The sequence below is a fragment of the Gossypium arboreum genome, chromosome 9, assembly GCF_025698485.1.
Source record: "Gossypium arboreum isolate Shixiya-1 chromosome 9, ASM2569848v2, whole genome shotgun sequence".
Classification (NCBI taxonomy): domain Eukaryota; kingdom Viridiplantae; phylum Streptophyta; class Magnoliopsida; order Malvales; family Malvaceae; genus Gossypium; species Gossypium arboreum.
The window spans coordinates 16,551,205-16,563,090 of NC_069078.1; the positions used below are offsets into that span (position 1 = coordinate 16,551,205).

An 11,886-nucleotide genomic window follows, 5' to 3' on the forward strand; every position below is an offset into this window, starting at 1 on the left:
GTTTTGTATGTGTACAGTGGCATGATTGACTTGTATAATGTGAATGAATGTTGGGTTCATGAGCTATGTAAAGTGGAAAACATGAATGCCTATAAGTGTTGTAACTTTAGACAAATGCACTTGTTGATAAATGTTCACTTGGTTCTTGTTCCCGTGTAAACTTGGTAGAAAGGTTATGTAACACCCCAAACCCGGCCTAGATGTTATGGTCGAATCTGGCGATACCACATGGAATGGAATTTGAAAGTCGAATTCATCGAGTTAAAGTTGTTTCCATTTATTAGCCATTATTTATCTCTCGCCACTTTCAAAATGTATTTCCTCGCTAATTTGATTCGTTTAAAAACATATTTTGTTGCAGGAGCTTTTGAAACCGTTTAGAAAATTGTGAGTTTAGAAAATACTTTAGCTTTTTGAAAAGAGCCGAAATTTTCCTACGACTAGCAGTTAAAAATAAATAAAACCCAAATTTATGCAAAAGTCACAAGAGTCTACAAATTACATCCCAATAATAATAAAACCATAAAACCTAAATAAAAAAATCATAAAGCCCAACGGCTGTGGTCACCGTCGAGTCCTCCGCCACACCAATCTGGCTAGGTCTGGGGATTACTTATGCATATTATTCAGAGAGGGGTGAGTTTACATAAACTCAGTGTATAATCCCACAGAAAACAAACATCAGAAAATACAAGCACACATCAAAAATCTTAGGCCTAAGCCCTTTCAAGATCGATGTGGTTTGGCCTTAGCCCAACTTAGTATCAGTATCAGTATGCACAAGGGCCTTATCCCATCATAGTATCAATAACAGGTATGATGTGTTCAATAACAAAGTCCTACCCAACCAGCCTCTACACACCATCTCCATCTAACCCTACGCTCTATGTGGGGATTAAATCAACCCACCCATCCCTACACTCCATGTATTCCTGAATGTGGCACAAAACAATAATTTGCAGCTGAGCTACCAGAATATTAGGCTTAAGAGCCTTTCAGTACACTTTCTCCAAATAAAATCCACCCAACCCTATGCAATGCAACATACAATACATGACATGCTATCTTATGACATCAGTACATATAATTAGTAAATGTGTACTTGCATACTATCATCATACTCAATCTATATATCCATCAATCAGTCAGTTCACACAATTAGGGGTCTAAGTAGTGCTTACTGACCCTACAATAGGTTCACAGTCGACTTGGGCGACCCGTGCAACTTTAGCAATCAATTCAATGCAAATGGGCTCACATGCCCATGTGGCCTGCTTGTGTGGCCCACACGGCCCAAATTGGCCTTGACCGTGTGGATCGAACTGCCTGGCCCAAAATCTCACACGCTCGTGTGGTTTACCCATGTGAACCCACACGCCCGTGTTAGGGCGCACGGCCTACCACACGGGCGACCACACACCCGTGTGGTATCGACAGTGAGGTTTTTGACTTTTGTCAAAACCTCATTTTTTATGCAATCGAGTACACACCTGGTATCGATTCATTGCAAAAAGTATCTCGAGCCTTCCAAGACCTATATTTAGCCAATACAAACTCTCGATTAATCGCTTAACAATGAATTAAGCCAAACCCGAAACATGATATCAAATCTTTGAGCGAAAACCCTTACCTTCAATCGAACACTAGAGCACTCACGAGATCAAACCTCCAACTAAAAACCACGAGTCCTTAGTTCTTTCCCTAATTGACCAAACAACACCCATTAATAGAAAGTTAATAAAAAGAAACAAAGCACTTACTCTCAGACTTACCGATCGAATGGGAACAAGAGTTGCACGCAACGGGATAACTAAAAAAAAAATGAGGGAATGGGTGTTGGAGAAGCAAGATTTTGACAAAAGAATGAAGAAGGTAAAGAAACGCAAAGAGGAGGAGGATGACAGAAAAGTTGGCGTCAGAAAGGGAGAGGAGTAAAAGAATTACAAATGAACAATACCACCCTCTATGAGATAACCCCTCCCTTGATTTTCTCCCCACTATCTTCTTAATCTCAACCACTATAGTATAGTGGATTCCATTTGAAATTACTAACCATTATTTGCTTAAGCTAATTTTTTTACGTGTAGATTGTTGATTTAGGGAAACTTGATGCCTAACTTAATCTGGGACATCACACTATCAATAAGACCTACAAGAGTATGAAAGTGACGTATTTTTAGTTGTGGCATGTACTAGGTGTCACGGGGCTAGGCCTTTCGTCTTATATCCATGCAGCCATAGGCGATTCCTTCGCTTCAAATGCGCTTAAGTCAGCCTAACTTTTGCAAAGTGAGGAGTCTCACAAAATTCCTCTAAGGCACCAAAAATATGGCGGAAGCAATCTCAAAGACAAAAGAAGCTTGAAATAGCAGAATAGCCACAAAAAAAGAAATGCACACAAGGTGTTTGAGTAAATGCTTTCAATATATTCTTTCACTCAAAGAATACAAAACAATGGATTATTACAAATGAGGGGGAGACTCTCTATTTATAGTTGAGCTCCCCCAAAACCAATGGTTTAGACCGAATTACATTGATGAACATGATCAAAGCATATCTATAATTAAGGGATTTACATAATCTCCTAGGTAATAAAATCAAATATTATTAGATTACAAATCTTCTGATATTAGTTTCTCTATTTACCAAGGTAGCCTTAATTTCCCATAATTGTCTCACTAGGCCACCAAGGCTTCAAGTAGATGGGCTTAATCACTTGTTCATCGAATCAAGCCAACTTTCGTGGGTCAAATAAGCCTTATTTAATAGATTGACCTCTATAGGACGTTCTTTGTACCATGGTCATGGGCTTTGAACCACGGCCCATGAGTCTAGGTGTCTACATAAGTAACTATGTTAATTTCATATTACTTGGTCTTTGTGTTGAATGTTGTTTAAATTTGAGCTTGCAAGCTACACTCGTTATTTCATCATCTTATCCTTCTTTTGGTAAATTAATGATATGCATGGTTACTTACCTTTGAGGATTATAAATTGCAAATTTAAAGTTTGTTATAGTGGCTTTCATATATATTTGGGATATTTTTAAGCATGTGTTAGAGATGTCATGAATAAATGGACTTAAGAAAACATTTTGAAGTGTTTTGGACATATTTAATGAGTTATGTCATGAACACAAAATTGCAATATCGCAACCTTGCCACCCGATGTCGTATAATTCATGTCGCAACCTCGCTACTCAGTAAGTATTGTCGTGATGTCAAAAGTCCCCATGTTGCAACGTCACACCTATTTTCAACATTGTACTATTTTAAAGTTGTTTTGACCTTCTAGAGATCATTTTGGGTTTCGATCACCTCCAATTAACCTTGAATAAATCTTAAATGATTTTAAAAGTTTGAATCTTGTCTAAAATATATTTTAATTATTTTATAAAAATATTTTAAATTTCCAATCTTTAAACAAATCCAATATTTCTTACTCGTACATTCTTCGGTGACATCTTTCAACCGTACCGATCGTCTAAAAATGGTGAGGGATGTTACACATACTATCAATCCCACCACAAATCAAAATTTATAATCTGAACATACTCTTGCACTTGAATTTTCCTTTACAACTATGTTAACTTTAACAAGTAGGAAGTCAATATCACATCATATCCTACACTAACTTTTTTAAACTTTTAGCCTTTTAGCCTATGTAACCATTTATGAAAAATTACATGGAATATGTAGATAATCATTCGATGCCCTGTTACGATATGATAAAATATTAATTACGATATTTCGATGTGTGCAAAGCACGACTTAGCCATCCAAATCCCATAATACGCAAAATGTGCCATTTTGATACTCCCAAGCACTACAAGCAGGCAACAAACACTATAACGAGCTTATGTAGTCTATAACATGCCAATTATATTCAACTAGCTTTCCAACAATGTTCACAATAGCTATTATTAACAATTATTGTTTTTATAAGTGAATTACTTGGTTTTACAAACTTAGTTTTCAGGGGAAAATTTAGTGGAAAATTTAGTGGAGAGGAATCTAGATCTTTAATGTGAAGGTAAGATTGTTATACCAATGTGATAGCAATTAAATCATTATTTTTACAAGATTAAAGATAGTGAATTATCTTTCAAGATAAAACTCCAGCAAACATTGAAAAATCAAATTGCGAAAGAAATTGTTTTATGTTTTTTTTTTTTTTTTTTTGCAGTTACTACTGTCAGTACTTATAATTATTCCTTATAACTACTTCCTCTATTTCTGCAATAATAAATTAATTTCTTTCAAATTACGTTTCAACCTTATTTGTTATATTCAAAATTTAACATTTTACTAATATTTTTCTTCAAACTACTGATAATCTTGATGGATGTATACATATTGTGTTTACTAAATGTCATTTTCATATTTAATATAATCTAATTGAATTTGAACTGTTGTTGTGAAAATTGTATTCGAGTATTTGGTTTAATAAGTTGTGAATTTAATTTGGTACCTACCATTTAACTAAAAATCCTTCAAATAAGTTTAATTAAAAAAATAAAAAATTATTGGGTAAATTGCGCTTCTGGTCACTCTAAAATAGCATTGCTCCTATTTTGGTCACTCTAATTATTTTGTCAATTTAGTTACTCTAATTAAGATAATTGCTCGAATTGGTCACTGTTGTTAAAATTTTCGTTAAACCACTAACGTATTGCTAACATGGCTTTTTTTTTTTTTTTACCTTTGAGTATAGCTAGAAAGCTCTTTATAATTAGTTCAAAACACTTTCTTATTTTGTTTATTTGCAACATAAGACTAAGGTTTGGAAGTTTTCTCTTTTTCTTTTGTTGTTGTTTGTTTCTTAGGAAAAGTAAAAGAGAAAAATGAAGATAGTTTTGACTTGTTTGTTTGGCTTGTCCAAAATAACCCATGTTCTAATTTCTTAGGTAATTATATCACTCTTTTTCTTTTCTTTAATTTGATTTTCTCTTAAAATTTTTCAAAAAGAACACACAAAGAAGAAAATAAAAGAAAAAACTTAAAAATTACTTTATAAAAATCTTAAAATCTTCCCTTGGGTACCCTCAAAATCATCTTTCCATTATTGATTTCAACACGCATCTAGTAACAATAACATAATTGTTATGGAAAAAAAAAAGACGAAATATTTTTGAGAAATCATTGTTTTCATCAATAAAGTTGAACACCCAACAAAACTAGATTTGTTAATAAACTAAACACGCACGATGAAACAGAACACAATCAAATCCTAGAAATTTAAAAATTAAGAAGAAAAAATAAATTTTCTTAAAAAAAAGTAAAGAAAAACTTACCATACTAAGATTAGATCTTGAAGAAATTGCAAAGGATCTCTGAAAAGCACGTAGCTGAATCTGAGCACAAATCAAGCGTGTACAAATAAACACTATGAGCATAATACTCACGGTAAAACCTATAAATCAACAAACAAGTCAAAACTATCCTCATTTCCCTTTGGTACTTTTCCGAGGAAACAAACAACAAAAAGGAAAAAGAGAACTTACCAACTTTAGTATTATGTTGCAAATGAACAAGAAAAAAGTATTTTAGACTAATTACAAAGAAGGTACTAACTTTAGTTAAAAGTAAAAAAAAAATGATATGTCAACATCCGTTAGTGAATTAACAAAAATTTTAACGATAGTGTCTAATTCGAGCAATTATCTTATTCAGAGTGACTAAATTGACAAAAAAATAAAATGATCAAAATAAAAATGACACTATTTTAAAGTGACCTACTGTATAATTTGCCCCAAAAATATTATATGCCATGAAATTTAAACATTTAACCCCTTAAATTTATATTAAAATTTGTTCAATTTAATAAAATACATATTTCTATTAAATGTATAACATTATTTAATATTTAAAAACTTTTTACAACCAATAACCAAAGTCCAAACCAACAAACATAGGCCGAACCGAAAACCGATGCAAGTTCATATACAGACCCGGCCCAATTTGGTTCAACCACAATGCCAAGCTGGTCCGGAGCTAACATTTTCATTTTGATAACTGCTTTCTTGCACCTCTTCGTTGTATCAGATCAGATCTTCAAATTGACTAGTTCGAACTTCATCCCGATGTTCCATTGAGAAACCCAAATAATTTTTTTGTTAATGGATATTCTTTTTGCTCAAATTCAAGCGGATCTCCGCTCAAACGATGCTCTCCGCCAGTCCAGCGCTCTTCTCTCCGCCCTCCAACAATCCGCCGCCGGTCGCGACATTTCCATAATTGCCAAATCCGCCGTTGAAGAAATCGTCGCCGCCCCTGCCTCCGCCGTCTGCAAAAAGCTCGCCTTCGACCTCATCCGATCCACTCGTTTAACCGCCGACCTTTGGGATTCTGTCTCTACCGGCATCCGTAACGACTTCCACTTCCCCGATCCCGATGTCGTTGCTGCTGCAGTCTCCATCCTCGCTGCCATCCCTTCTTATTCCCTCGCCAAACTTATCACCGATTCCAATGCCGAGATCTCTGCTTGTTTCGATTCCCCTTCCGATAACCTCCGGTTCTCCATCACCGAGACTCTAGGATGTGTTCTCGCTAGAGACGATCTCGTAACGTTGTGTGAAAACAATGTTAATCTTCTCGATAAGGTATCAGCTTGGTGGGCTCGGATTGGGCAGAATATGTTGGACAAGTCCGACACGGTTTCAAAGGTAGCATTTGAATCCGTGGGGAGATTATTTCAGGAATTGGATTCAAAAAGGATGAGCAGATTAGCTGGTGATAAGCTTGTTGATAGTGAAAATTCTTTGGCTATAAGGTCAAATTGGGTTTCTTCAATGGTTGATTTCGTTTGGAAAAAACGCAGCACTTTAATGGCAAGGTCATTGATTTTACCGGTTGAGAGTTTTCGAGCAACTGTTTTTCCTTTAGTTTATGCAGTTAAGGCAGTGGCTTCGGGGGGATTGGAAGTTATAAGGAAGATTTCAAAGGGTTCTAAAGTGAATGGGACTGTGGTGGATTCCAATGCGGAGAAATTAGTTGGTGTGTCGGATTTAGTCACTCATTTGGCTCCATTTCTGGCATCTTCGCTGGAACCTGCGTTGATTTTTGACGTCGGGATTAATATGTTGTATTTGGCTGATGTGCCTGGAGGGAAGCCTGAGTGGGCTTCACAGTCAATAATTGCTATTTTGACACTTTGGGATAGACAGGAGTTTGCTTCTGCTAGAGAAAGTATTGTTCGAGCTGTTGTTACTAATCTTCATTTGCTTGATCTTCATATGCAGGTGTGTGTGTTTTTTTTTTTATAATTCTTTTGCATAAATTAAATTTGGTTTTCTTAGTGTGTAAGAGATAGGTCTGAATCACTGATATAGCGAGTTTATGAAATTTTACTGGTGAGAGCGTTTCAAGGTTAGCTGTCACACTGGGAAAGATAGAATAATGAAATATATATGTTAGAATCCATCCTTAGAAGTTTCTTTATTTCTTCAGTGTGTTGGAAGTCAGTTCTTATATTTTGTCTTTCCAGAAGTGATTTCTGAAAGTGGTTTTGTGTTTGCTATTGCTTATAAGCCCGAAGGTCATAATGTTTGAACATTATGTAGAAAACTGCTTGATATTCTAAAATTTCTCATGAAGGTATCATTGTTCAAGAGGCTGCTTCTTATGGTAAGAAACCTGCGTGCAGAATCGGACCGAATGCATGCTTTAGCCTGTATTTGTCGGACAGCTTTATGTGTTGATCTCTTTGCAAAGGAAAGTGTTCGAAGAGGCCAGAAACCTCTTGCCGGAACTGATATAGCTTCTCTTTTTGAGGATCCTAGTGTAAAAGATGATCTTCATAATGTTACAAGTAAAAGCTTGTTCAGAGAGGAGTTGGTAGCAACTCTTGTTGAAAGTTGCTTCCAGTTGTCATTACCTTTACCTGAACAAAAGAATTCAGGTATGGAGAGTAGAGTGATTGGAGCCTTGGCATATGGAACAGGATATGGTGCATTAAACTGGACAGAGACAGCTCTGGAAGTGGTGGAAGTTTGTAGGCCTTGTGTCAAATGGGACTGTGATGGAAGGACTTATGCAGTTGATTGCTATTTGAAGCTGCTTGTTCGGCTCTGCCATATTTATGATACCCGGGGAGGTGTGAAAAGAGTCAAAGATGGGGCTTCCCAAGACCAAATCTTAAATGAGACGAGATTGCAGAACTTACAGCGTGATCTTGTAAAAGATCTGCGTGAGGTATGTGAGATCTTATTGAGAACTTAAACGCTACACTATATCTTACAAGATATGTTGTGCTCTGCTAATAAAATATGATGTATACTATTTTGATGGTGAACTAGTAAGTAAAGAATAATTCTAATTTCTAAGGGTGTTTAAACATGATTTTGGTCTGTTTGTTACTATTATTGTTATTTCATGTTGACCTCTGGTCTCTTGGTGTCCATTTGCTAGGTAAGTACCTCGAGAATATGTGCACGTCTTCTTTGGGCTATTTCAGAACACATAAACCTAGAAGGCCTGGATCCACTTCTTGCTGATGATCCTGAGGATCCTCTAAACATCATCGTGTCAAATATCCACAAAGTCCTCTTCAATGCGGATGCATCTACTGATACAACAAATAGGCCTCAAGATGTTCAGGCTGCTCTTCTATGTGCTCAGCGGTTGGGATCTCGTCATGCTAGGGCTGGCCAGTTACTATCAAAGGAGCTCGAAGAGTTCAGAACCAGTACCTTGGCCGATTCTGTCAACAAGCATCAGTGCCGTATGATTTTGCAGAGAATTAAATACATCTCTAACCGCCCTGAAAGCAGGTGAGGTTTCTGTAAATAGCCTTATATATTCTGAAGTTATTCACTGATCACATAGATGATGTTTCTTTAGTTTAAGTGCTTTAATGTTCCCTTCAACAGCATGCTTTTTAAAAATCTTTTGGGCTGAATGTTTATTGATAACCAGCGTGTGCTATAGAAAGATTATTCCCTTATTGGCAGTGATATTTCCATTTTTGTTGCTATATTAATCTTGTAAGATTAGTTTAACTGAAGTAGCTTCCTCCTAGTGTGTTTCCCAGGTCTTAAAATGAAAAGGAAAAATAGATCCATGTGTATAATTGGCATTCTTGTAAACTGACGGGAGATATGGAATCTTTCTTTTTCAGGTGGGTAGGGGCTAGTGAAGCTAGAGGAGACTACCCATTTAGCCACCATAAACTGACTGTTCAGTTTTATGATGCATCAGCTGCCCAAGATAGAAAACTGGAAGGGTTGGTTCATAAGGCTATTTTGGAGCTTTGGAGGCCAGACCCTAGTGAATTAACACTTTTACTAACAAAGGGAATAGACTCCGCATCACTTATGGTTCCGCCAACTGCTCGTACTTTGACTGGGAGCAGTGATCCCTGCTACATTGAGGCCTATCATCTGGCAGATGCAGGAGATGGAAGGATCACTCTACATCTAAAGGTTAAAACTCTTGTTTATTTATGTTTATCTTCTTTGCCTATTAAACCCTTTTTCTATATGATCTGAGGTATAACACAATTCTGTCGATCTTCCTGAAGCTTATGTAGAATAGAGCCAACTTAATTTCTTGAAACTTATCTAAATCAAATGCCATAGATTTGACTTTATGGAGGCCTTGAAAGGTTATCTCGAGTGTTTTGTAAGTGGTAAAAGAGATTCTATCCTTTTATACAGTGAAGTTTTAGTAGAAGGTTACTAAAGCTAGAGTCATATGTTTATTGGTTGCTTACTGCATCAGCAGGCATCAAAGTACTTCATGTTTTTACCTCAATCTATTGATGCAACTTTGACATATTTGAGAAATGAATAAAAAAATTTTCATGTTTCCATCAAGATGGCAAATAGTATGATCCAGTCAGTCGTGTTATGTGCTACTAACCATTTTTTCTCATCAGGCATGATTGTCCGAAAGCAGTATCCATAATTACCGCCATCTCATTTCTTGTACTGTTTTTCTAGTTGCTACGATGAGTGATTCCTGTTAATGATATTCCCCTGGTTGATTGGTGAATTTTGCAGGTTCTTAACTTAACGGAATTGGAACTAAATCGTGTTGATGTGAGGGTTGGATTATCTGGTTCTTTGTATTTTATGGATGGGTCTCCTCTAGCAGTACGGCAGTTGCGTAATCTTGTTTCTCAGGTTGCTTCTCATCTTTGTAAATAAGAATTTATTTTCCTTTCGGTTGTCTGATTCTATGGTTTCAAATGCACCCTTCTGACAATTTTTGTGTATCTTGCAGGATCCCGTGCTTTGCAGTGTGACAGTAGGTGTTTCTCAATTTGAAAGATGTGGCTTTTGGGTTCAAGTCTTATACTACCCATTCTTTGGAAGTGGTACTGTAGGAGATTATGATGGTGACTATTCTGAAGAGGATCCACAAATTATGAGGCTAAAGAGAAGCTTAAGGCCAGAACTAGGAGAACCTGTGATTTTGAGGTGTCAGCCTTACAAAATTCCATTGACCGAGCTTCTCTTGCCACATAAAATTTCACCTGTCGAGTTTTTCCGTCTATGGCCTAGTTTGCCAGCTATTGTGGAATACACTGGCACATACATTTATGAAGGAAGTGGCTTCAAGGCTACTGCTGCGCAGCAGTATGGGTCTTCTCCATTTTTGAGTGGACTGAAATCACTGTATTTCAAGCCTTTCCACAGAGTTTGTTCACACATCATTCGCACTGTGGCTGGATTTCAGGTAAGGATTCATTGCTTTAATGATATTATTCTAATGTAGGCTGGATCATATCTGATAATATTTATTTCTTTCTCTTCTTTTATTTGATGGAACTGTCTCGATGTTTGTTGAAACAAATGTAGTTATTGTTTGAGGTTTTTCAGTTTGTTGACAAAACTGATATTTACTTGTCCAATATGTGACAGCTATGTTATGCTGCAAAAACTTGGCATGGGGGCTTCTTGGGCATGATGATTTTTGGAGCTAGTGAAGTGAGCAGGAATGTTGATTTGGGTGACGAAACAACAACCATGATGTGCAAATTTGTGGTCCGAGCTTCAGATGCATCAATTGCTAAACAGATCGAATCAGATCCGCAAGGTTGGTTGGATGACCTGACTGATGGGGGTGTTGAATACATGCCCGAAGATGAGGTGAAGGTGGCAGCCGCGGAGAGGCTCAGAATTTCAATGGAACGAATAGCGTTGTTAAAGGCTGCACAGCCAAAGAAAACTCTGAAAACCGAGGATAAAGCAGAGGATGAGGAGAGTGACGAAGACAAAGACGATGAAGATAAAGAGAAGAAAAGGAAGAAAGAAGGGGAGGAAGATGATAAACCAAAAGGCCCTTCAACGCTGTCGAAGCTAACCGCAGAAGAAGCGGAGCACCGCGCACTGCAAGCAGCTGTGCTACAGGAATGGCACATGTTGTGTAAAGATCGAAGCATGAAAGTGGGTTAAGTTGGTGTCCGGCATTAGTTAGTTGATTGGAGTTGCATTTTTTACCCTTTGTTGTATGTCTGCATTTGGGGCATTTCCCTTGTTCATCTACCGGCTTTGTCTGTCATATTCATTTACCAGAGATGGAATGTTAGATTTTAAAAAGCGCATGGTTTCTTCTGTATTCAACACATTTTGTATGTATATCATCAATCTCTGAAATTAACTCAAATTAACTCCAGGTTATTGGCATTGGAAGGCCTATGTTTTGATTCTCATATTTACTTAGAAATATTTTTACTTTTTATAATTTAATTTTTATTTATATGTAAGTTCAATAATCCAAAATTATAAAATAAAGATAAAAAGTCAAGACAAAATTATTACTATTACATTAATTTTATTTAGTTGGGTGGAATGGATGGATATTTGTGATTCATAGTAGACTAGCAAAAGCACAAATGACCAATATACATTTTAAATTTTTATAAAAATATAAAAATATATTT

The 11,886-nt window shown here is 36.4% G+C and overlaps 1 protein-coding gene across 1 annotated transcript; it reads left to right on the plus strand.

The window, feature by feature from the left end:
* The first annotated feature begins 5,918 nt into the window (after window positions 1–5,918).
* Window positions 5,919–11,609, plus strand: LOC108456963 (protein TPLATE). Its single transcript, XM_017755737.2, has 7 exons — window positions 5,919–7,240; window positions 7,596–8,192; window positions 8,409–8,770; window positions 9,118–9,421; window positions 10,001–10,123; window positions 10,224–10,679; window positions 10,865–11,609. Exons 1-7 carry the CDS (start codon window positions 6,119–6,121, stop codon window positions 11,396–11,398), a joined length of 3,498 nt encoding a protein of 1,165 aa, XP_017611226.1. The 5' UTR covers window positions 5,919–6,118; the 3' UTR covers window positions 11,399–11,609.
* Window positions 11,610–11,886: the final 277 nt, after the last annotated feature.